This window comes from Procambarus clarkii, chromosome 30, assembly GCF_040958095.1.
Source record: "Procambarus clarkii isolate CNS0578487 chromosome 30, FALCON_Pclarkii_2.0, whole genome shotgun sequence".
NCBI lineage: Eukaryota > Metazoa > Arthropoda > Malacostraca > Decapoda > Cambaridae > Procambarus > Procambarus clarkii.
In genome coordinates this window covers 9,943,242-9,970,523 of record NC_091179.1, presented here as the reverse complement: position 1 = coordinate 9,970,523, position 27,282 = coordinate 9,943,242, and the positions used below count along the sequence as shown (strand labels likewise).

At 46.9% G+C, this 27,282-nt stretch overlaps 1 protein-coding gene across 2 annotated transcripts in view; it reads left to right on the top strand.

Annotated features, from left to right (window-relative positions):
• The window catches only part of LOC123765528 (uncharacterized), a 147,648-nt gene that overhangs the window by 66,201 nt on the left and 54,165 nt on the right, over window positions 1–27,282 (top strand). The window contains exon 2 of one of the 2 annotated variants that reach the window (XM_069333866.1): window positions 4,220–4,300. In XM_069333866.1, the coding sequence (XP_069189967.1) occupies window positions 4,229–4,300 (72 nt within the window). In that variant the 5' untranslated portion in view covers window positions 4,220–4,228. The remainder of the gene's footprint in view (window positions 1–4,219; window positions 4,301–27,282) is intronic. The other variant, XM_045754182.2, reaches the window with a different exon arrangement.

Below are 27,282 nucleotides of genomic sequence, written 5' to 3'. Positions count from 1 at the left end.
AGTAGGAGTAGAAGAGTAGATAGTAGAAGAAGAAATGCTGCCACCATCCATTCATTTGTCCGTAACTACAAGACAAGGAATGGAACTTGTCTGTATCACCATATTCTCAGAGATGTTATCACAAGGTCATTATTAGTATGGTCCATCTGTATCATGTACTCATTAAAATCATGAAACCAGTAACCGCAGAGGCTTTCTCACCTCAACTCAAAACTCTAGGGAACAAAGTTAAAGACAATTTAAACAATATATTCATCATTTATATTTCACATGATAAGTATCATAATTTAAGCAATTCAGCTTAATGTTGAAGATTAATATACAAAGTGAGTCATTATCCAAGAATTCGAGACCCCTACAACTTGACTGCCCCTGAGCCTCACACAACACTTGTAAACACGACCAAGTCGCCTTTCATGCTCACTCACCAAGTGTCTGCCTATAGCTGGGTAGGGAGGGAGGGAGGGGTGGGAGGGGGTCTGTAGTTGGCAGAGACTGTCCCGCCCCGCCGGCTGACAGTCTCCCTGGCTAGGCTGTCCTCTGTTCTGCTCCGCTGGCGGTTCTCCTATTGCTTGTCCTCCTATCTACAGCTCCCTCAGTATATATTGGGAAACCTAGTAGCTAACTCCGCCCACAAGTAGATAGCCCGAGGCTCTCTACCAAACCACTCCTTAAACTGGCGGCTATTTTGAAGGCTATCAGGCTACAATTATAAGATTAGCAGAAGCAAGGTGAAATTCGCATGAGCTGACCTCAGGTCAACTTGAGGTCATTAACGCTTAGAGGTGTGAGATTCAGGTCGACAGACTGGCGCCTCTCAAATCCTTGTCTGGCTTGACTCATGTACTATATATATATATATTAAATACAACTAAACAAAACACCGTTACGGTGTTACAACTAGGCCGTCAGGGTGAAAGAAACTGCCCATTTTTTCCACCATCGCCGGGGATCGGTCCCCGGTCCATCCTTGGGACCGGGGACCCATTCCCGGTCCCATCCACCCACCTGGTGTGTATTCACCTAGTTGTACTTGCGGGGGTTGAGCTCTGCTCTTTCGGCCCGCCTCTCAACTGTCAATCAAACAACTGTTAATACTAATAACTAATTTACTTTTGTTTTCACACACACCCCAGGAAGCAGCCCGTAACAGCTGTGTAACTCTCAGCTACCTATTTACTGCTAGATAACAAGGGCATCAGGGTGAAAGAAACTCTGCACATCTGTTTCCGCCGGCGCCGGGAATCGAACCCCGATCCACAGGATTACGTATCCAGCGTGTTGTCCACTCAACCACCGGCGCCCCACCACCACTGTGTGTACTCACCTAGTTGTGTTTGCGGGGGTTGAGCTCTGGCTCTTTGGTCCCGCCTCTCAACCATCAATCAACAGGTGTACAGAATCCTGAGCCTATTGGGCTCTATTATATCTACACTTGAAACTGTGTATGGAGTCAGCCTCCACCACATCACTTCCTAATGCATTCCATTTGTCAACCACTCTGACACTAAAAAAGTTCTTTCTAATATCTCTGTGGCTCATATGGGCACTCAGTTTCCACCTGTGTCCCTTTGTGCGTGTGCCCCTTGTGTTAAATAGCCTGTCTTTATCTGCCCTATCAATTACCTTCAGAATCTTGAATGTGGTGATCATGTCCCCCCTAACTCTTCTGTCTTCCAGCGAAGTGAGGTTTAATTCCCGTAGTCTCTCCTCGTAGCTCATACCTCTCAGCTCGGGTACTAGTCTGGTGGCAAACCTTTGAATCTTTTCCAGTTTAGTCTTATCCTTGACTAGATATGGACTCCATACTGGGGCTGCATACTCCAGGATTGTCCTGACATATGTGGTATACAAAGTTCTGAATGATTCTTTACACAAGTTTCTGAATGCCGTTCGTATGTTGGCCAGCCTGGCATATGCCACTGATGTTATCCTCTTGATATGTGCTGCAGGAAACAGGTCTGGCGTGATATCAACCCCCAAGTCTTTTTCTTTCTCTTGACTCCTGAAGAATTTCCTCTCCCAGATGATGCCTTGTATCTGGCCTCCTGCTCCCTACACCTATCTTCATTACATTACATTTGGTTGGGTTAAACTCTAACAACCATTTGTTCGACCATTCCTTCAGCTTGTATAGGTCTTCTTGAAGCCTCAAACAGTCCTCTTCTGTTTTAATCCTTCTCATAATTTTAGCATCGTCCGCAAACATCGAGAGAAATGAATCGATACCCTCCGGGAGATCATTTACATATATCAGAAACAAGATAGGACCGAGTACAGAGCCCTGTGGGACTCCACTGGTGACTTCACGCCAATCGGAGGTCTCACCCCTCACCGTAACTCTCTGCTTCCTATTGCTTAGGTACTCCCTTATCCACTGGAGCACCTTACCAGCTACACCTGCCTGTCTCTCCAGCTTATGTACCAGCCTCTTATGCGGTACTGTGTCAAAGGCTTTCCGACAATCCAAGAAAATGCATTCCACCCAGCCCTCTCTTTCTTGCTTAGTCTTTGTCACCTGATCATAGAATTCTATCAAGCCTGTAAGGCAAGATTTACCCTCCCTGAACCCATGTTGGCGATTTGTCACGAAGTCCCTTCTCTCCAGATGTGTTACCAGGTTTTTTCTCACGATCTTCTTCATCACCTTGCATGGTATACACATTAAGGACACTGGCCTGTAGTTCAGTGCCTCTTGCCTGTCGCCCTTTTTGTATATTGGGACCACATTCGCCGTCTTCCATATTTCTGGTAGGTCTCCCGTCTCCAGTGACTTACTATACACTATGGAGAGTGGCAAGCAAAGTGCCTCTGCACACTTTCAGTATCCATGGTGAGATCCCATCTGGACCAACAGCCTTTCTAACATCCAGATCAAGCAGGTGTCTCTTGACCTCCTCTCTCGTAATTTCGAACTCTTCCAAGGGCGCCTGGTTTACCTCCCTTTCTCCTAGCCCAGTGACCTCACCTTGTTCTATTGTGAAGACCTTCTGGAACCTCTTGTTGAGTTCTTCACACACCTCTCTGTCATTCTCTGTATACCTGTCCTCGCCTGTTCTAAGTTTCAATACCTGTTCTTTCACTGTTGTTTTCCTTCTGATGTGACTGTGGAGTAGCTTTGGTTCGGTCTTGGCTTTGTTTGCTATATCATTTTTAAAACTTTTCTCTGCTTCTCCTCTCACCCTGACGTACTCATTCCTGGTTCTCTGGTATCTCTCTCTGCTTTCTGGCGTTCTGTTATTCCGGAAGTTCCTCCACGCCTTTTTGTTCAGTTTCTTCGCTTCCTCAAAGCCTCAAAGAACTGTAAGCCTCAAAGAACTCAGTATATAGGCAAGACAACAACATCTCTTTCCATGCGATTAACGATTCATAAGCAACAGGGCTCCATTATGGAACATATAATCTCTTCCCACAACCAGACCATCACCAGAGAAGTCTTAACAAAAAACACGGAAATCATCGATAGATACAGCGATAGCAGGCGGCTTGATATCTGCGAGGCACTACACATTAAGAAGTCAACACCAGCAATCAACAGCCAATTAATGCACAACTATTCTATTCTACCCACTTCAAGACTCCGCACCAATATAGAAGCATCAAGAAATATGGGCCAATAGGCCCTTTGCATTTAGTTACATTCTTCCCCTTTAACTTTACCCAATATTACCCAATATTTCGTGTTCTATCTTGTGTTGAAAGTTTGTTTTCACCTCATCCAAAACTGTTGTAACATATCACCTCACCCAAATGCAGGTATATAAAATGAAAAGCCGTTTGAATTTTAGCATAGTAAGAAATCTGTTTAGTGTTTGCAGGTTATAGTTGTGTGTATGTAAACTAAAGTCTTTGAAAATGTAATAAGTTATTACGAAACGCGTTCAAGTGTCGCGTCAGACTAGAAATAAAAATGAATTTTGGAGAACTGATTTTTCAATTACCATCGACAGTGAAAAGAAACATAAGATATATTGAGAAAATTCTTGTTAGAATTATTAATCTTAGTTTTTCGGTCATATTTAATAATATATGTCTACAGGAAAAACTGCTACCAAAATATACTAATATTAAAACGCATCACCGAAGATATATATATATATATATATATATATATATATATATATATATATATATATATATATATATATATATATATATATATATATATATATATATATATATATATATATATATAAAATATTTGATTGTTGTTGTTTCAGATTTCAAGATGTGGGAACCACGCAGTTGTTGTTGCTTCAAGTTACGGACCGGAAGTCTTATTCTTGGATTCCTGGCCTTGGTAAGAACACCTCGTAGTTCCCTTGACAACCACCAGGTGAAGATCCTAAGTGTGGTGATCAGGCGCCCTCTCGGTGGACCCTAACGTCACTTCCTTGATTCTCAGATTGTGTGGGTTGGGTGTCAGATATGTGTGTGTGTTGGGTGGTATATGTGTGTGGGCTTGGGTGGCAGATGTGTTGGTTTGGATGGCAGTTGTGTGTGTAGGTTGGGTGGCAGATGTGTGGGTTTGGATGGCAGTTGTGTGTGTAGGTTGGGTGGCACATGAGTGGGTTTGGGTGGCAGATAGTAGTAGGGATGACAACGCAGTGTATTCTTTTTTTTCGTCTTAGAAAATAGACAACGCAACGTCCTCTTTTTTTTTCGTCCCGGAAAATAGACAGCGTATCAGAAACTGAGAATTTTTGGAGTCAGTTTCAGCTACGTTGTCGGGGGTTAAAGGTAAATTTCCCAGTTGTCGATGCGCTGTAGAGTTTCCAGGTAAACTTTGCTAGTTTCAGCTAAGGTCTTAAAGGATTCTTACGGAGAAAATTCACGGTCCCAGTTTCAGCTAAATTCATAAAGGTTTCTTGGGGGGAAAATTCTAAATTTTTCAGAGTTCAGTTTTATGAAAATATTTTAGCGTTTATATGATCATAGAAGTATATTTAAGAGTGTAAGACCAAAAAATATTTCAAAAGACCACTTTCAGATAATATTGCCATAGAAGGTTTGTTAAGGAAAACAGACATGTTAGTAGTAAGTTTTAGTTTTTATAACCATGTACTGCTGTTTCCCCAGTTCAAGACCGAAATATGAGAGACCAAAATAATCTCAAAGACCATATAAGACCGAAATTGAACAGAGTCCAGTTGAAGACCGAAATTAGTCCAGTGTGCGACCAAAATTTGTCAGAGTCCAGTAAAAAGACCGAAATTCGTCATAGTCCAGTTTAAACCCAAAATTTGATGTTGGATTGACAAAATGTTGACATTTAAACCCAAAATTTGAGCCCACATTAAGACCCAAATTCGATATATTCCAATCGGAGACCAAAATTAATGAGAGTCCACTTTCAGACCAAAATTCGTTAGAGTTTAATCCTCACTGAGTTCTTAAGAGTTCTTATGAATATAATTAATCAACAGATATTTTTAAAAGTTCATCAGATATTAGCTCTTGGATTCGGCTCTATACGTTTATAAGTTCGCTATTCACCTATCAATTTCCCCTGAAATATTAAAATAGTTATTTCTCCCATAGTAATAAAAGAAAATTAAATTACCGAGTTCCAGCTCCCGTCCCCCGCCTTAGTCCCCTCTCGTATTTTCTTTAGTATCTAACCAAAACCTGAAATTTAATCCCCCATATTTCAGACATAGTAAATCAAATAAAGTCAGTAAGCATGTTCTAGCTCCTGTCCTCGCCTTTCTTTACCCCCATAAAATCTTTACTAACAGTCCAATCCCCTTAAATTTAAGACCACTATATTTCATACGTAGTAAAATAGATCCGAACTCTAAATCGAGTTCTAGCTCTTGTCCTCCGCCTTACTTTACTGTTACAACTCTGTCAATACCCCATCAATTTCCCTGAAATTTAACACGCTTGTATTTCAGACATGGGAAAATATATCTCCCAGTGACGTGGGAGTCTTTTCCCACGTCACTGTCTTCTGTCTTAAAAAAAATATATATTCTCTCTCCCAGTGACGTGAGGTTTAATTCCCATAGTCTCTCCTTGTAGCTCATACCCCTCTGTTCGGGTACTAGTCTGGTGGCAAACCTTTGAACTTTTTCCAGTTTAGTCTTATGCTTGACTAGATATGGACTCCATGCTGGAGCTGCATACTCCATGATTGGTCTGACATATGTGGTATATAATGTTCTAAAAGATTCCTTACACAAGTTTCTAAAGGCCGTTCTTATATTAACCAACCTGGTATGCCGCTGATGTTATCCTCTTGATATGAGCTTCAGGAAACAGGTCTGCCGTAATATCAATCCCCAGGTCTTTCTCTCTCTCTCTGACTTTTGAAGTATTTCATCTCCCAAATGATACCTTGCATCTGGTCTCCTGCTCCCTACACCTATCTTCATTACATTACATTTGCTTGGGTTAAACTCTAACAACCATTTGTGCGACCATTCCTGCGGCTTGTCCAGGTCTTCTTGAAGCCTCAAGCTGTCCTCCTCTATCTTAATCATTCTCATAATTTTGGCGTCGTCTGCAAACATTGAGAAGAATGAGTCTATACCCTCTGGGAGATCATTTACGTATATCAGAAACAGGATAGGTCCAGATAGAACAGAGCCATGTGGGACTCCACTGGTGACTTCATGCCAATCTGAGGTCTCACCCCTCACTGTAACTATCTGCTTCCTATTGCTTAGGTACTCCCTTATCCACTGGAGCGCCCTACCAGTTACTCCTGCCTGTTTCTCCAGCTTATGCATCAGCCTTTTATGGGTTACTGTGTCAAAGGCTTTCCGACAGTCCAAAAAAATGCAGTCCGCCCATACTTCTCTTTCTTGCTTAATCTTTTTCACCTGATCGTAGAATTCTATTAAGCCTGTAAGGCAAGATTTACCCTTCCTGAACCCATGTTGATGGGTTGTGCATGGTATACAAGTTAAGGACACTGGTCTATAGTTCAGTGCTTCTTGTCTATCACCCTTTTTGTATATTTGGACTACATTAGCCGTCTTCCATATTTCTAGTAGCTCTTCCGTTTCCAGTGACCTACTATACACTATGGAGAGTGGCAAACAAAGTGCTCCTGTACTCTTTCAATACCCATGGTGAGATTCCATCCGGCCCAACAGCCTTTCTCCCATCCAACTCCAATAGATGCCTCTTGACCTCATCTCTTGTAATTTCGAACCCTCCCAAGGTCGCCTAGTTTGCTGCCACCTCTCCTAGCACCATGACCTCTCCTTGTTCTATTGTAAAGACCTGGAACCTCTTGTTGAGTTCTTCACACACCTCTTTGTTATTCTCTGTATACCTGTCCTCACCCGTTCTAAGTTTCATCACCTGTTCCTTCACTGTTGTTTTCCTCCTGATGTGACTGTGTCTTTCGGTCTTGGTTCGGTTCGGTTCGGCTTGCTTTGGTTCGGTCTTGGCTTTATTAGCTATATCATTTTCAAAGCTTTTCTCAGCTACTCTTCTCACACTAACATACTCGTTCCTGGTTTTCTGGAATCTCTCTCTACTTTCTGGTGTTCTGTTATTACGGACGTTCCTCCACGCCCTTTTGTTCAGCTCCTCTGCTTTCATACATTCCCTATTAAACCATGGATTCTTCTTTTGCTTCTCGGTTTTTCCCTGTCGGGCCAGGATAAACCTGTTTACCGCCTCCTGACACTTTTGGGTGACATAGTCCATCATGTATTGTACTGACATAATTCTGAGTTCTGTGTCCCATGGTATATCCCTTAGGAATTTATTCATCTCCTCATAATTTCCCTTTCGGTGTGCCAGCCCTTTGTTTCCCAGTTCTTTTTTTGGAGAGATAATTCCTAGCTTAACCAGGTACTGAAAGCTCAATACACTCTGATCACTTATTCCCAAGGGGGCTTCCAACTTAACTTTCTTTATATCCGACTCATTAAGGGTAAATATCAGATCAAGCAAAGCTGGTTCATCCTCTCCTCTCATTCTTGTCGGTCCCTTGACGTGTTCACTTAGAAAGTTTCTTGTTGCCACGTCCAGGAGCTTAGCTCTCCATGTGTCTGGTCCTTCATGCGGGTCTCTGTTCTCCCAATCTATCTTCCCGTATGTTGAAGTCTCCCATAATTAGTAGTCTGGATCCGTTCCTGCTAGCCACAGAAGCTGCTCTCTCTATTATATTGATGGTGGCCATGTTGTTTCTATCATATTGCTGTCTGGGTCTTCTGTCGTTTGGTGGGGGTTATATATGACTACTACTATAATTTTCTGTCCTCCAGTTGCTATGGTGCCTGACATGTAGTCACTGAAACCTTCACAGCTCTGATTAACCATCTCTTCAAAACTCCAACCTTTTCTTATCAGCAAAGCTACACCACCTCCTCCTCTCCCCTTCTCTCTCTTTCCTCACTACATAGTAGTCCTGTGGAAACACTGCATTTGTTATGGTTTTCGTTAGCTTTGTTTCTGTGAGTGTTATTATGTCTGGGTTTTCTTCTAGTGCCCATTCTCCGAGTTCACTTGTTTTATTTGTAATACCATCTATGTTAGTGTACATTGCCTTGAAGCTCACTTTCTTCTGTTCATTTTCTCGTCCCCTTCTTGGTGAGTGTTCTGCTGGTGGGGAAAGCTGTTCCCTGGGTGTGAAGATCTGTGATGAGGTTTGCAGGATCTCAGAGGATTTTGGGGTGGGGGGTGGGGGTTCAAAGGAAGGGGGGACATGGAGGATACAGGGTGAGGGGGAGGAGGGATAGGGAGGGTATGGAATGAAGGGGGAGGGGGGATAAGGGGGGTAAGGTGGGAGGGGGGGACATGGTGGGAATGAGGGTGGGGAGACTGGATCGGAATGGGGTGGGGGGGGGAGGGTTTGGTGAGCATTCGAGTGGGGGCAGGTAGGGTGAGGGAAAGGGAGGGTTTCTATGCAGAGGAGGGTGGTGGTGTTGCCCTTCCCTCTGGTGTTGCTGAGATGCTGGTTGTGGTCTTGTCTCCGGGACTGCTGTGTTGGGGGCTGTGATTTCCTGGTTTACTCCCCACTCCCTGCACTTCCTCCTTGCCTCTGCTGCCCTGGCTCTCTCCTCCTTCGTCCTGTCCTTCTGCAGGAATACTTTTTTGTATTCCTTGTGTGTTGGTTGGCAGATGTATGTGTGTTGGGTGGCAATTGTGTTGGTTGAGTATCAGATGTGTGTGTTAGGTGTCAGATGTGTGTGTTGGTTAGCAGATGTGTGTTGGGTGGCAGATGTGTGTTGGGTGGCAGATGTGTGTTGGGTGGCAGATGTGTGTGTTAGGTGGCAGATGTGTGTGTTGGTTGACAGATGTATGTATGTTGGGTGGCACATGTGTGGGGTGGGTGTCTACACATTTCGCCACGTCCATGTGACAGGCAGTCCGCACCATGTGATCCCAGACAAGACACGCCCCCACCTCCCTTCACCGAGAGGCCGCGCAACTAAACTTTCCACCTTCGAACATGTCCTGTCTAGAGCAGACCTACGAATATCCCAATGTTTTGATTTACAGGACCCCGGAGCAATATACTCTCGTGGTGGGTCAAGTGACTGGCTGTCTATACCTGTTTGTTGTTGGTAGTTCTCTCTACTGGTAAACATAATGAAATCACATTACCATCATAAATTAATGGGAAAATCAGTTGGAGCCGTAAGGAGGATTCGATCCCACTCACCTGGTACTCGTAAGCTAGTGCCCTAGACCACTACACCACAACATGGTCAAACTCAATGTAACCTGGGATTCCACTGAACCTTCTAGGATTCCTGAGGGTTCGAAGCCTTCTCATGTCTCCTACTAATTTTCTCATAAACTGGTATAGCAAATAGGCTATTTGTATAAGGGCCTTCCAGTCTTTCTGACTATTATCTCTACAAATAAACCTTGAACTGTAGCATATCCTACGTCCAGTGAAATAAAAACCTATAGAGTTATACAAATCAGTTATTTCATTGACGAACCTTGCCATCCCCCCCCCCCCCCACCCAGAATGACCATAATCAAGAAATCGTCGCTTGATTCATCAAGAGCTTGCCGTGTAGCTTCTATATATGAGTCATCTCATTGATGACTATGGTCATACGATCAGGTATTGGCAACATTACATAAAAATGTATAGCTGAGCAATAAGATTCTAGCAGAGGAAGAACTTTTGGAGACACTGGTGGATGCATCAGGGGTGGATCCAGAGGTCCTGGTATTTCAAAGTGAACCTCTTGAGGGCAAGTAGAGGGAGGTGCAACGGTTGATGACGCCCAACAATTCTCACAGCTTCCACGGTGATGAGGTCGGAGTAAACTCCTTGATGTCTTCTATCTTCTCCAGTGGATGTTGACTAATTCTTCCTTTTTCCTGACCATAACCAAGAGAAATACCACGACTCCTGAATAGCCACTGGATGGTCATCGTTCCTTTTCCGCGTTATCCCAACTACTCTACAGGAAACTGTAAAAGTTAAAGGTTGAATTGCCTGAACATGAGGCCAATCGTAGGCCCAATAATGAATATAGTTTGATTGAGGATTTTGGTCGTGCCTTATGAAATTAACCTGGAGAATTTACATGTCTCTCGAGTGAAGGACACAGATGGAAAATGCGCTCCTTAACAGGTGTATACCATCTGTTAAGGTATGCTTGCTGTCCGAGTTATGTGATGACACGGATGGCGCACACTACAGGTCACATGAAGCCCATAATATCAGAGCCATGTCCAGAAGTCAACGAGGAATTCTTTGCATAATACAAGATATTCGAGAACTTGCTTGGCACAGAGCAGAAATAACTGGGCAATTTTATGTAGCTCAAATGACGAATAAATTATTAGAGGCTAAAGTGTAAATTAAGTTTTCAAGAAACAGGTAGACAACATGGACCAAGTCCTAGGGATGTATGCTGGGGTGACACCGACACGGAGTGTTGGGGAAGACCACAGATCGTATCACCACCGCCATTCTCTACATGATGACTTGCAGACCGTGTTAATGGGGCAGGCTTGCAGGCTCGGTGAGGAAGGTGACAAGGTGTGAATATGGTGTGATCTTGTACATGAAAGAGGATGTGTCGAAGGCTACACTAGTGATGAGGAACTCAACCAGCATGGAACCGAGTACGCCCAGGACAACTACCCAATATTTATTGATATGAAGAAGGCCTTCGATACCATGGATATGGGGTAACCATGGATATGGGGGTTATCTTACCAACAGGAAGTCCTCTGCACTGTTCCAAGGCGACAAAAGTGAAACTATTTTAATGCAACTAGGCGCCCCACAAGGAATAGTACTAACTCCCACCATGATTAACCCACCACAAAATTAAGATCTTCTTAAATTGCATACATACCACGTGTGAGAGCCTTGGTCTTGAAACCAGAGTTCTGAGGACCAGAGCAGGTAAGCAGGGGTTGGAAGGCAGGGGCGAGGATGCAGAAATCTTGAGCTAGGAACTGGAGAGGAGTCAAAGAGGGGGAGAAAAGGACTGGTAGCCCAACCACCGTGGATAAGACTTGCAGCTGAAGCTGTGGTTTGGTGGTAGGGTGGAATTGATATGGTTGCTCACTGATGTGTCTTGCAGGAAGCCGGGCATCTCGTCGTCGATTTGGCGGTGCTCTTCGCTACTACATTTCGTCGATGATCTTCTTTTTTCTTGGTGATTTTATCAGCCTCTGATCGCTGGTCTTCTTCTTCTTCATGGGCTTCTTGGCCGGTCCGTTGGTAGTATAAATAGTGCAAAGCACCGCCATGTTATCATGGTGGTGCTGTCGTTGGAGGTAGAGTCCAGAAGGAAATCTCCAGTTGAGTAAGGGCATTTCCGTGGAAGAAGTGCTCTATTCGTTTGAGAAAATGATGATTATGTCCGTTCCTTCCTGGCCGATGTCCATAGGTGTTACGTCAGCTTCTTCTAAAAATTCTTCTTCAGACCTCCTTCTTCCAGGAGGTCTGTCTTGGAGAACGGACGCTCGTCGAGGGACGTACCCCTGACCTTGTAGCGTTTGTGAGGCACGGTGATGGTGAGGCAGCTCGCCCAGGGCAGTCATCTAACACTGGGAGTGTTGATGAAAGACGCCCTCACACTGTCGGTAAGGTCGGCTGGTTCACTCTTCACATTACTGAAGATGGCCTTCCATCTCTTCCCGGTATAAGAGACCAGGCAGGAAGTGTGGCTGACCTTCTAGAGTACAGCGCTGGTGATCGTAATATCTAGCAGAGCTGACACGTCTGCGTCCGGTGATCGCTGAATGCAGAATCCTGTTTTTTCGTCTTGAAACCAATGTGGAAAAAAAGGCATTTAACATATAAATTGATATTTGCAAAAGTGGACCACAAAAACTAAGGAATAGATAACATACCAAAAGACTATGTCTATTGGTCATATTCCACCAGAAAACTAATCGCACACAAATACACAAGAAGATCACAATGACATTATAAAATGTTAAATGATGATGTAAAATGATTAGAGGCGGACGGGACTCGAACCAGCGTCCTGGGCGATAAGCATGCTCAGCGTGCTGCTAAACTAAGCACTACACAACACACACACACACACAAGCCACCAGGGGCCTGGTGGCTGAGTGGACAGCGTTCAGGATTCGTAATCTTAAGGTCCGGGGATCGATTCCGGGCGATGGTGTAAACAAATGGGCAGAGTTTCTTTCACGCTGATGCACCCGTTCACCTAGCAGTAAATAGGTACCTGTGAGTTAGACAGCTCCTATGTGCTACTTCCTGTGTGTGTGTGTACTCACCTAGTTGTACTCACCTAGTTGTGTCTGCAGGATCGAGCATTGACTCTTGGATCCCGCCTTTCGAGCATCGGTTGTTTACAGCAATGACTCCTGTCCTATTTCCCTATCATACCTGGTTTTAAAATTATGAATAGTATTTGCTTCCACAACCTGTTCCTGAAGTGCATTCCATTTCCCCACTACTCTCACGCTAAAAGAAAACTTCCTAACATCTCTGTGACTCATCTGAGTTTCAAGCTTCCATCCATGTCCTCTCGTTCTGTTACAATTCCGTGTGAACATTTCGTCTATGTCCACTCTGTCAATTCCTCTGAGTATCTTATACGTTCCTATCATGTCCCCCCTCTCCCTTCTTCTTTCTAGTGTCGTAAGGCACAATTCCCTCAGGCGCTCTTCATACCCCATCCCTCGTAGCTCTGGGACGAGTCTCGTTGCAAACCTCTGAACCTTTTCCAGTTTCATTATATGTTTCGTCAGATGGGGACTCCATGATGAGGCGGCATACTCTAAGACTGGCCTTACGTAGGCAGTGTAAAGCGCCCTAAATGCCTCCTTACTTAGGTTTCTGAATGATGTTCTAACTTTTGCCAGTGTAGAGTACGCTGCTGTCGTTATCCTATTAATATGTGCCTCAGGAGATAGATTAGGTGTTACGTCCACCCCCAGGTCTCTTTCACGCGTCGTTACAGGTAGGCTGTTCCCCTTCATTGTGTACTGTCCCTTTGGTCTCCTATCTCCTAGTCCCATTTCCATAACTTTACATTTGCTCGTGTTGAATTCTAGTAGCCATTTCTCTGACCATCTCTGCAATCTGTTCAGGTCCTCTTGGAGGATCCTGCAATCCTCATCTGTCACAACTCTTCTCATCAACTTTGCATCATCCGCAAACATCGACATGTAGGACTCTACGCCTGTAAACATGTCGTTAACATATACAAGAAATAGAATTGGTCCCAGCACCGATCCTTGTGGTACTCCACTTGTTACTGTTCGCCAGTCCGACTTCTCGCCCCTTACCGTAACTCTTTGGCTCCTTCCTGTTAGGTAGTTCCTTATCCATTCTAGGACCTTTCCCCCCACCCCCGCCTGCCTCTCGAGCTTGAACAGCAGTCTCATGTGCGGTACTGTATCAAAGGCTTTTTGGCAGTCCAGAAATATGCAGTCTGCCCAACCATCTCTGTCCTGTCTTATCCTCGTTATTTTATCATAGAATTCCAGAAGGTTTGTGTGTGTGTGTGTGTGTGTGTGTGTGTGTGTGTGTGTGTGTGTGTGTGTGTGTGTGGAAAACAAAATTGATTACTTGACAGTTGAGAGACGGGCCGAAAGAGCCAGAGCTCAACCCCCGTAAGCACAACTCGATGAATACAACTAAGTGAGTACACACAACCTACTCACTAAAAACATCAACACACAACCAAGTACACCGACGCATCACGCACTTCAGCCACAGGGAGGGCGCGGAGTGGGTGGGAGCTTGTAAACAATTAGTTCATTTATTCCATAAGTAAGCAGACTGTATATTAGACGGTTCTAGTTCCACAATTCCCACAGTGGTAGGAAGGGGGGGGGGGTTATCTTGAGGTTATCTTGAGATGATTTCGGGGCTTTAGTGTCCCCGCGGCCCGGTCCTCGACCAGGCCTCCACCCCCAGGAAGCAGCCCATGACAGCTGACTAACTCCCAGGTACCTATTTACTGCTAGGTAACAGGGGCATTCAGGGTGAAAGAAACTTTGCCCATTTGTTTCTGCCTCGTGCGGGAATCGAACCCGCGCCACAGAATTACGAGTCCTGCGCGCTAGTTAGTTAGTTTACATAATTAAATCAATCCCAATAGTGCTGTATTTATTATTTAATTTGTAAACTTTATTATTACGTTACTACAAGTTTATTTCTAATTAATGACTTGATTGTATAATTTACTGCCGAGGCGGAATTATAGTTAGTAAAACAATGAGGCTGAGTTGTCTAGGAGACTTCTTAGAGCAGCACACACGTCATATAATGTCCTCGGCTGAACAGAGCGGCCCTCGCCTCTCACTAGTGGTGGGAGGTTGTATATGTGTGCACACTACAACCACTCACAGGAGGAGTATGGGGTGCACAATACTACCGCTCACAGGAGGAGTATGGTGTGCACAATACAACCACTCACAGGAGGAGTATGGTGTGCACAATACAACCACTCACAGGAGGAGTATGGTGTGCACAATACAACCGCTCACAGGAGGAGTATGGTGTGCACAATACAACCACTCACAGGAGGAGTATGGTGTGCACAATACAACCGCTCACAGGAGGAGTATGGTGTGCACAATACAGCCGCTCACAGGAGGAGTATGGTGTGTACAATACAGCCGCTCACAGGAGGAGTATGGTGTGCACAATACAGCCGCTCACAGGAGGCGTATGATGTGCACAATACAACCGCTCACAGGAGGAATATGGTGTGCACAATACAACCGCTCACAGGAGGAGTATGGTGTGCACACTACAACCACTCACAGGAGGCGTATGATGTGCACAATACAACCGCTCACAGGAGGAATATGGTGTGCCTAATACAACCGTTCACAGGAGGAGTATGGTGTGCACAATACAACCACTCACAGGAGGCGTATGATGTGCACAATACAACCGCTCACAGGAGGAATATGGTGTACCTAATACAACCGCTCACAGGAGGAGTATGGTGTGCACAATACAACCACTCACAGGAGGAGTATGATGTGCACAATACAACCGCTCACAGGAGGCGTATGATGTGCACAATACAACCACTCACAGGAGGCGTATGATGTGCACAATACAACCGCTCACAGGAGGCGTATGATGTGCACAATACAACCGCTCACAGGAGGAGTATGATGTGCACAATACAACCACTCACAGGAGGCGTATGATGTGCACAATACAACCGCTCACAGGAGGCGTATGATGTGCACAATACAACCGCTCACAGGAGGAGTATGATGTGCACAATACAACCACTCACAGGAGGCGTATGATGTGCACAATACAACCGCTCACAGGAGGAGTATGGTGTGCACAATACAACCACTCACAGGAGGCGTATGATGTGCACAATACAACCGCTCACAGGAGGCGTATGGTGTGCACAATACAACCACTCACAGGAGGAGTATGGTGTGCACAATACAACCACTCACAGGAGGAGTATGGTGTGCACAATACAACCACTCACAGGAGGAGTATGGTGTGCACAATACAACCGCTCACAGGAGGAGTATGGTGTGCACAATACAACCGCTCACAGGAGAAGTAGGGAGTGCACAATACAACCGCTCACAGGAGTATGGAGTGCACAATACAACCGCTCACAGGAGTATGGGTACACAATACAACCACTCACAGGAGATGTAGGGAGTGCACAATACAACCGCTCACAGGAGTATGGGTACACAATACAACCACTCACAGGAGATGTAGGGAGTGCACAATACAACCGCTCACAGGAGGAGTATGGGGTACACAATACTACCGCTCACAGGAGGAGTATGGGGTGCACAATACTACCGCTCACAGGATGAGTATGAGGTGCACAATACAATCGCTCACGGGAATATGGAGTGCACACTACTACCGCTCACAGGAGGAGTATCGTGTGCACAATACTACCGCTCACAGGAGGAGTATCGTGTGCACAATACTACCGATCACAGGAGGAGTATCGTGTGCACAATACTACCGCTCACAGGAGGAGTATCGTGTGCACAATACTACCGATCACAGGAGGAGTATGGAGTACACAATACTACCATTCACAGGAGGAGTATCGTGTGCACAATACTACCGCTCACAGGAATATGGGTTGCACAATATTATCGCTCACAGGAGTATGGAGTGCACACTACTACCGCTCACAGAAGGAGTATGGAGTACACAATACTACCATTCACAGGAGGAGTATCGTGCGCACAATACTACCGATCACAGGAGAAGTATCGTGTGCACACTACTACCGCTCACAGGAGGAGTATGGAGTACACAATACTACCATTCACAGGAGGAGTATCGTGTGCACACTACTACCGATCACAGGAGGAGTATCGTGTGCACAATACTACCGATCACAGGAGGAGTATCGTGTGCACAATACTATCGATCACAGGAAGAGTATTGTGTGCACAATACTACCGCTCACAGGAGGAGTATGGGAAGCAGTTTTTATTCGGCCGGTTATGTCTGGGTCGGAGGAAATATTTCACATGTGGATGCATTGAGAATGAGGCCCAAGGCTGCTCCTTGCTCCTGGATTCTCCTTATATCCTCCAAAATGGTATCCGGGGCTCCGGCGAGACTGCCATCATTCATTTAGCTCGCTTGTCACATTATCAGTGACCTCTTTGATAACTAAGTTGAATATGAGGGATGGGCTGTTACTTGGGGCTGACTGGGTTAAAATAGGGTGCTAGAGAACTACCTGGTGGGGGTTAGGATCGGCCTGCAGGGAAACAGTTCCCAACATAATAATGATACAAGTATGGTCTGTCATCTTGAGCAGATCATTTAACCATAAACAAGGTGGGTGATAGACACTCCGACTGAAGTTTTTATCTTTCTCTTATCTCTCTAACTCCACATAGGCAGGTGACGGATTTACATACTTTACACTAAAGAATTAGATTGCAGTTCTAAGTATAAATATAACATCCTAGCTTTACAAAACACTAACAAATTATTATCACAGTGTATCTACAAAACTAGGTGCATCAAAATGCTCTTACGTCTGGTAAGGATGCAATCGTCCACCATTTGCAAATGTGAGGAAACCATCCTGTATATAAACCTGCCAGACAAGAACACTCCTTTAACCACACCTAACTGACTAGCTCGTTCATATAATAATATATTTATTAAAACCTTTTCACCAAATAATCTCCCCACTTTCAGGGTCTATCACACAAAAATGTCTACACGAGTGAAGGATCCCCATTTCATATGTAAACACTGCTATACGATCCTGAACCCGTTTGCCACAGTGCAATACTGGACTCAGGGGTCATAACAGGGATCACCCTGTTGGACTCCCAACTGGACTACACAGGAGTCTCTTTAATGCTCCCCAAAAAAGAAGCTCAGAGTCCCCACTGTAGCACGATCGGATGAATGGGTAAAGGGGAAGGAAATAGTTGTGTACAGCCCTGAGGACAGCGTCTCTTCTGACTTGACTGAAGGGATTTTTAAAGTCAAGCTTTACTAGTGCCTTTTGGTTCGAGAGATCAACAATGTAAGCCCGCGCTGCATGTGCTGCAGCTTCACAGACTAGAAGGATCCCAAACCCAAGCTGAGAAGGTTTCAGCAAGGTTGCCGCTTCCTGGCTGATAGATCTCACTGCAGCCTTAGCTACGAGGCGTCGGAGGGTGTTGCCAACGGCAATGGGCCTGATTCCCCCCCCCCCCCCTCCATCCTTCTTCTTTAGAGAACAGAGTGTTGCTCCGTAAAAGAGAGGCCTGATGTCCTCAGGGAGGCCGCCAGCCAAACACATGTTGGGGAATCTGGTAAGTTCCACCAGGAGGTCCTTGGCGGCATATCCAAGAGCCGGGTTCACCATTTGTTTGATGAGCTGGGGTCTTAGGCCTGAGAAACCCCCACTGAACATGTTGTGGAAAGACATCGCTGCTTTGTACACCTCAGATGAAAGGTCCAGAGGCAGTGGGGGCCTAATTAAAGCACAGGTAAGACAAAGAATTTGTCTCTGAAATCTCAAGCTTGTATAACCTCTCCAAAAAATACACAAACATAAATTGACTTTGACAAATACATGGCAGAGCAGACCGACCCTGAGTAATCGTAGGGGCCCCAACTAGGCCGAGTGATTGGATATGTACTACACTCTTGACCCCGTTCCTCCAACTTCCACAACGCTTGAAAGATACCACGGATTTTTTTTAAGGAGGATCCAATTAGTTACAGTGCCCATATCAAAGGGAGCAGCCTTGTTTTCCTTAGATGTAGTCTCTCTTTACCCCTAGTATACCACAGAGAGAAGCAACCATGAGAGTAGCATAATTTTTTTACACTAGCAAACATAGGATCAAGCAGTACCCTAGACAAGCAGGCGTCTTCAGCCCCTGTTCAAGGAACGCCTGAAGGAAGGTATCCTCAGTGTGATGAGAGATACTTTCTTAACCTTTGATAAAAACAACTTTTCGACATATTAAGGGTACAGCTAATGGAGCATCCCATAGTGGGGCTATAGCGGAGATTTGTGTCCACACAGTGTTGGTTTGGTTTCAGCCAGGCTGCAGCGAGACCTGGGTCTAATCATTTACTTACGTTACTAGATTATATTTTCGGAGTGATGGCTGGAGGACGACAAGAATTGAAACTCTTCTTCAAGTGGGCTAATACGGTACACAAAATCTTGAAATTAACCTTGAAGTGGACAAATCCACTATTTCCTTCCTGGACACCAGAGTTTACATTGAAGAACCGAGTGGAAGCTTACGGACCACAATCTACTACAGGCCAACATATCTACACTCCCACCTTCATTTCTCATTGAGTCCTTTTCTATCGCTCAATAAATCCCTATACTCCTTGGGTATACGTACAAAGCAGTAACGACAAACTTCATGAAGCCTTGGAAGACTTGTGGACTTATTTCAGGAACAGAGGCTACCCAGAGGAAATTATTCATTCCACACAAACAAAGATAACCCAAACAAACATACAAGACCTTCTAGACAGAACACAGCACGAAGGAGGAGAATGCTTTCACTCCTCTATTTTTCAACTATACCTTATGGGACTGGCTTAGGACCACCACCGGGGAACACCCAGCATGGCATGCCATCTAACAATAGCCTCCGACGGTTGCATGGACCAAAGGCAGATCACTGAGGGACATCTTAGTCACAGCCAAGTTTCCTTAACACTGCGACCCATCTAGGGGGGGAGAAGGAAACAATAAAACCTTCCACACTTGTGACAGGTTAAGGAGGATCTACGACTAAAAGATTTGTCTGTATTTCCATGATAATATGGAAAGAGCGAACCAGAGAGAATACGAACCTCATATATGCAAGGTAAACTTGCTTAATCTCACAAGTTAACCCACTGGAGCACCCTACCAGTTACTCCTGCCTGTCTCTCCAGCTTATGTACCAGCCTCCTGTGGGGTACTGTGTCGAAGACTTTCCGACAGTCCAAGAAAATGCAGTCCGCCCAGCCTTTGCTTTCTTGCTTAATCTTTGTCACCTGGTCGTAGAATTCTATTAAGCCTGTAGGGCAAAAATTACCCTCCCTGAACCCATGTTAGCGATTTGTCACAAAGTCCCTTCTCTCCAGATGTGTTACTAGGTTTTGTCTCACGATCTTCTCCATCACCTTGCTTGGCTTACAAGTCAGAGACAGTAGCCTGTAGTTCAGTGCCTCTTGTATGTCACTTTTTGTATATTGGGACCACATTCGCCGTCTTCCATATTTCTGCTAGGTCTCCCGTCTCCAGGGACCTACTATTCACTTTGGAGACTGGCAAGCAAAGCGCCTCTACACACTCTTTCAATACCCATGGTGAAATTTCGTCTGGACTAACAGCCTTTCTAACATCCAGATCCAACAAGATCTGGATGTACTCACCTAGTTGTGCTTGCGGGGGTTGAGCTTTAGCTCTTTGGTCCCGCCTCTCAACTGTCAATCAACAGGTGTACAGGTTCCTGAGCCTATTGGGCTCTATCATATCTACACTTGAAACTGTGTATGGAGTCAGCCTCCACCACATCACTTCCTAATGCATTCCATTTGTCAACCACTCCAACACTAAAAAAGTTCTTTCTAATGAAGGATGAATACATCTTCATCCTTCTGAAGATGTATTAATAAATACGAAAGTACTTAAGGAAATTCCTGTCTTAATCCTTCCTTCGTGGTCTGACCCTTTTCACACACACACACATACATATTATATATATATATATATATATATATATATTGTTACGGTGCCCTCTCCTATTTCTTTCGTTTGCCGGCTTAAAGAGTCATATCAGCTCTCCCTACTGATTCTCTGAGGTTCAGGGAGTCTAATGATATATGTGGCGACCAGACCGGCTGCCATTTAATGGAATGAGGTTATATTATATGTTGTAAATAAAGGAAAGTTGGCGCCCTGATATAAAATGAAACAGTATCCCCTACGGCAGATATGACCTTGTGGAAGGGACACTATGCCAATCGCGGATTGGCCGACGTAGGTCGCGGGCGACAAATCAGGGCCCGCCATGACGTCACCGAGTGCCCCGGGCGGCGCCAACGTCAGAGTTGTACTGACCGTGGAAGCGACAGGACGCGCCTCGGTTTGCTCTCAAGGATTGGAGGCTCTGCAAGCCTTGTTCAGTGGATTGAGCTGGCCTTCGTTGCCCACCATAGTTATTGGAGACCCTGCGCTTCTGGGAAGCCAAAGAGGAACCAAGTTCAGTGAGCAGAGAAGTGCCCAAACTTGGAAAATAGTCGGCGACGACGCTGGGCGGCGCCGCTGGCTGGACGTTGAGGTCTGGAAGGTGGGCGAGCAAGCTAGCTGTGACTGGGGTCACATCCACTGAGAATCTTGGAAGGACGACACCGTGCCTAGGACAAGGAGCGACGCCCTGTGGGAGAGGCGAGTGTGGGGAAAGATAGTGATTAGCTCAGCGCCCATCGATGAACCAGGATTGGGGCAGCTGAATCTCAGGGATTGGAACGGCGACGACGCGAAGGCTTCACGACACCTGAGGACCTGTGGAACGCCCTGGATCGTCGAGGATCGACCCAAGGAAGCGTGGGAACCTCACACCATCGAGGGACAGGCGTCGTGAGCCAGGAGTGTAAGGTAGATCATTTTTCCCTCCCATTACCCCTTGTATGAGTAGGCTAGTTAGGCCACAATATTTACTTGTGTATGTGGCAGCAAGACTTTATTACTTTAATAGTAGAATAGGCTGCAAGGCAGCTTGTGTCCAGGACTGTCAGAGAGGACAGTGTGTACGGATGACAGGACAGTGAAGGAGAGGTGCCGACGTGGTGAAGAGGCCCTCCTGTGAGAGTGTGAGACTCCGGTCTTCCTGCCCATTTGAAGGAGTGTTGGAGGTCGTGGAAGAAGAGGCTGACGATCTCCAGACTCATCATCCATATTCCATATTCATGTATTACTTGTGATTGTGTGTGTGTGTTCATGTAATTTGCGTCAGTAAATCCACACATTTTATTACTGTGTTTGAGTGTGCCTCCATTTGTGATATTTCTCTATGAGCATACATTTCTGGCTACAAACGATATATGATACATCCACTGAACTGCATTGCTGGGGTGCAGATATAATAACCCAGCTGGCGACCTTGCTAAGAGGAAGATAGAGAAGACAGGCGGGAAAGGAGTTCCTGCAACCTTCTTTTTGTCTGGCAGGCAAGACTCAGGGAGGTTATGGTTATAGGTAAGCCTGAGTCTTCCTTCACTCCCCCACGGGTCTAGGCCGGAGCTGTTAACAGCAGTTTCCCCGTGGTTGACTGAAGGGCTTCCAGGGTGAATCAGTGGCACCCCCTTGTGGTGGAAGCAAAGACCTGCGGAGGTGGGCATTGTTGGTCCTATCTTGTGTGACCAAGGAGACTCCGGTGAATCCAGGGAGTCGGAGGGGCTGAGTTTTTGGGCCCTTTGAGCCCCTAGCAGCCGAGTGTTAGCAGAGCCCCGGACCGCCCACCCCCACGTGACAAGAGAACTGGCGACCTTGCCAGGATTCGAACCCCGGTAGCCAAGAACTGGGAACCTCGCCAGGAAGCGTGGATCAAGCTACAGTGTGGACCAAATTTCAAGACAAGTGTTGCCAGGGTACTGATACAGTGTGGCCAGTGAATTCGGTGGTACTGTTACTCAACCGGCTAAGGGACTGAAACGGTGAAATTAGTGCCTACTAACTTGTCTGTGCCGTCGTGTATGCTTGATGATATAGAGATGGAGGAAGACAAAGTAAAGAAATTTATTGACACAAGGGACGAGAGAATTTTGGAGGAGTGTACCAAGGCCCAGCTCCAACAAGTGGCAAACCACTTTGGGATCAGGTTGAGGACGACTAAGGTAGCAGAGCGAAGGATAGAGATCATGGCACAGCTCACAGCTCGAGAGGAAGCGACGGGAGAGGAGCCATCTCAAGAGGAGCCGTCCCGAGGAGAGCCATCGCAAGGTGAACCGTCCCGACTAGGGCCTCCCCAAGCGCCTACCAGTGTGGAGAGAATTCACAGTGAACATGGGAGCAGTGGAAGGTCCAGCTGTAGTAAGAGGAGCCTGCAACTGGAAATAATGAAGATGCAACTGGAAGCCCAGCTGCGACGAGAGGAGAGAGAAGCACGGCTGCAGCTGCAGCGAGAGGAACGTGCGGCTGAGCTGCAGCGAGAGGAACGTGCGGCTGAGCTGCAGCGAGAGGAACGTGCGGCTGAGCTGCAGCGAGAGGAACGTGCGGCTGAGCTGCAGCGAGAGGAGCGAGAAGCTCGGCTGCAGCGGGAAGAAGGAGAGAGACAACTGCGACTGGAGGAGATAAGGGCAAAGAAAGAAGTCGAATTGCGTCGCGTTGAACGCGGTCTGCCCTCACTACCTGCACAGCGGGATGACCTCAAGGTAAGGGAACGTGACTTACCTACGTTCGAACCACAAGAAGCTGAGGCGTTCTTCGAACACTTTGAACGGATAGCAACTCTGAAGGAGTGGCCGGAAGATGATTGGGCTGCTCTGGTCCAGGGCAGGTTGACTGGTGAGGCCCGGGAAGCCTATAACATGCTGGACCTAGAGGAGTGTACTAGTTATGACGCGATTAAGAATGCGGTTCTCCACTCATTCCGGCTGACTCCGGAGATGTACCGGAAGCGGTTCAGAGAGTGTACAAGAGCGTCGGGAAAGACTTACGCCGAGACCGCCAGGGATATGGAACGGAAATTCCTACGATGGTTGAAGGCGGAGGAAGCGGAGTCGGTGGATGATGTTAAACGACTGATAGTGATGGAGAAGTTCATGTCGGTGCTCCATCCTGAGTTGCGAGTAAGGGTGAGAGAAGCAGGTATTAAGGACCTGAAGGCTGCAGCGGATCGAGCCGACATGCTGGAGGAGGCACTACATATCAGGAGGGAGGGGCCGCCCAGACACTCGCCTTATCCCAGGTCGGGAGGGAACCTTAGGAGTTCAGGAGGAGCGAGGACGGGTGGGGACTCTCCCAAGAGTAGTGTGCCCGATGAAGTAACGTGGTTCAAGAGCTCAAGAGACGCGGGTAGGAAGCCCCAAGCTGTGAGCAGTGGACCTAGCTCAGGAGCAAGTGCTGCAGTCCCGGAGACGACGACAGGGAGTCCAAGGAGGACCCAGGGAGCGTCTGCAAGTGGTACCGCCAGAGTGACTAGCGAGTGGCCGCCCAGGGGAGGCAGCCGATGCTACAACTGTGGTGTGAGAGGACATTATGCCCGCGAGTGTGAGGAGCACCAAAGGAATGTAGGATTAATGTTGGAAGAGGAGAGAGTGTTTGTTCACACCCCATATTATAGTGGACCCAACGTGAATGGTTGGGAAATGAAGTTGGGTGAACATCCCTTCGTTTTCGGGGCCAACGTGAAGTTTGGAAAGTCAGACCCAGTGGAGGTTGCCGTGCTTCGAGATACGGGTGCTGACATAAGTATGGTGGCCAGGAGTATTCTCCCCAAGGAATTTAATGATTCACCTGTGGGAGTGGTGAGGATACGCAGTGTGGGGGAGGAATACAGGTTGCCACTTCACGAAGTACAGCTGATTGCCGACTGCGGAGTCGAGAAAGCTATAGTAGCTGTAGCCCCTAAGTTACCCCTAGAGCATGTACAGATGGTGCTGGGTAATGACCTCGGAGGAGGCAGGATACAACCCGATTGGGCCAAGAGTGCCTATGTTGCAAGCAGCGGTACAACCCTGCCAGGTGAGGTATCGGTCGCTCCAAATAATAGTGAGGAAGCCGACTTCGCCAGGGGAAACGTCGCCAGAGACGACGACAACGAGGGCGAGAGTGCAGAGAGGTCGTCGGAGGTTGTGGAAAACCCCGACGGGGACCTCCGACTAAGCCTGATGATGCGTGTGGAGGAGTGGCGAGGAGCAGCTGTACAAACGCCTGGGACGATGAAGAGGCTGCAGACCGCACTCCCTCCATACAGAAACGTGAATAAAGTAAGCTCAGTGGATGAGCGAACGGCGGTGAGGGGCAGAGTGGAGGAGCCACGACGCAGTGCACCCTATGCCGGCCAGATGAATAGTGGTAGGTGCAAGATGAACCACCGTAGTGAGGTGAGCCACAGGGAGGTGGATGAGCCCAACCACGAACCGAAGAAGACGTCTGCAGGGAAGAGAATCTCATGGAGGAGTGAAGATGTTCGTCGGGAACGAAGGAGCGAGTGGTATAGAAAAGGAAATACGAAGAAAGCAGAGAATAGGTACACCCAGGGTAGGCGCCAGCCTAACCAGAGGGGCATTGGGCCATCGCAAAAGCCTAGTGTGGAAGAGAGGAAGCTGCTGGATGGAGTACAGGTTACAAGTGCCACTGTGAGGAGACAACGCACCTACGGGAGAAGAGGAACCGAGAAGAGAGAAGATTGGCGAAGAGGAGATCATGGGAGGAAACATGGAGTACCTGTAGGACGCAATGGAAATGCAAGACTATCTCGGAGTGCACGACGCGGTGGAGGCGCTGCGTGCACTGAATCTTACAGTGGTAACGAGCCGTGGGAGTACACCCGTAGCCACGGAGAGGGGATTTCTTGTAGGTGTTCAGGGAACACCCGTCACACCCGGTACTATGCGAGGTGGAGATACAATGAGGCAAGTGACTGGCAAGGTGGTACGAGCCACGTCACCAACTGGAGGAGTGACACTTCAGGAACGGAGGGAGCAAGAGTATAGATTGCCCTCTTGAGTGCTGCTCTTCCGATATGACTCTTATTTTAAGGGGAGGGGTATGTTACGGTGCCCTCTCCTATTTCTTTCGTTTGCCGGCTTAAAGAGTCATATCAGCTCTCCCTACTGATTCTCTGAGGTTCAGGGAGTCTAATGATATATGTGGCGACCAGACCGGCTGCCATTTAATGGAATGAGGTTATATTATATGTTGTAAATAAAGGAAAGTTGGCGCCCTGATATAAAATGAAACAGTATCCCCTACGGCAGATATGACCTTGTGGAAGGGACACTATGCCAATCGCGGATTGGCCGACGTAGGTCGCGGGCGACAAATCAGGGCCCGCCATGACGTCACCGAGTGCCCCGGGCGGCGCCAACGTCAGAGTTGTACTGACCGTGGAAGCGACAGGACGCGCCTCGGTCTGCTCTCAAGGATTGGAGGCTCTGCAAGCCTTGTTCAGTGGATTGAGCTGGCCTTCGTTGCCCACCATAGTTATTGGAGACCCTGCGCTTCTGGGAAGCCAAAGAGGAACCAAGTTCAGTGAGCAGAGAAGTGCCCAAACTTGGAAAATAGTCGGCGACGACGCTGGGCGGCGCCGCTGGCTGGACGTTGAGGTCTGGAAGGTGGGCGAGCAAGCTAGCTGTGACTGGGGTCACATCCACTGAGAATCTTGGAAGGACGACACCGTGCCTAGGACAAGGAGCGACGCCCTGTGGGAGAGGCGAGTGTGGGGAAAGATAGTGATTAGCTCAGCGCCCATCGATGAACCAGGATTGGGGCAGCTGAATCTCAGGGATTGGAACGGCGACGACGCGAAGGCTTCACGACACCTGAGGACCTGTGGAACGCCCTGGATCGTCGAGGATCGACCCAAGGAAGCGTGGGAACCTCACACCATCGAGGGACAGGCGTCGTGAGCCAGGAGTGTAAGGTAGATCATTTTTCCCTCCCATTACCCCTTGTATGAGTAGGCTAGTTAGGCCACAATATTTACTTGTGTATGTGGCAGCAAGACTTTATTACTTTAATAGTAGAATAGGCTGCAAGGCAGCTTGTGTCCAGGACTGTCAGAGAGGACAGTGTGTACGGATGACAGGACAGTGAAGGAGAGGTGCCGACGTGGTGAAGAGGCCCTCCTGTGAGAGTGTGAGACTCCGGTCTTCCTGCCCATTTGAAGGAGTGTTGGAGGTCGTGGAAGAAGAGGCTGACGATCTCCAGACTCATCATCCATATTCCATATTCATGTATTACTTGTGATTGTGTGTGTGTGTTCATGTAATTTGCATCAGTAAATCCACACATTTTATTACTGTGTTTGAGTGTGCCTCCATTTGTGATATTTCTCTATGAGCATACATTTCTGGCTACAAACGATATATGATACATCCACTGAACTGCATTGCTGGGGTGCAGATATAATAACCCAGCTGGCGACCTTGCTAAGAGGAAGATAGAGAAGACAGGCGGGAAAGGAGTTCCTGCAACCTTTTTTTTTGTCTGGCAGGCAAGACTCAGGGAGGTTATGGTTATAGGTAAGCCTGAGTCTTCCTTCACTCCCCCACGGGTCTAGGCCGGAACTGTTAACAGCAGTTTCCCCGTGGTTGACTGAAGGGCTTCCAGGGTGAATCAGTGGCACCCCTTTTGGTGGAAGCAAAGACCTGCGGAGGTGGGCATCGTTGGTCCTATCTTGTGTGAC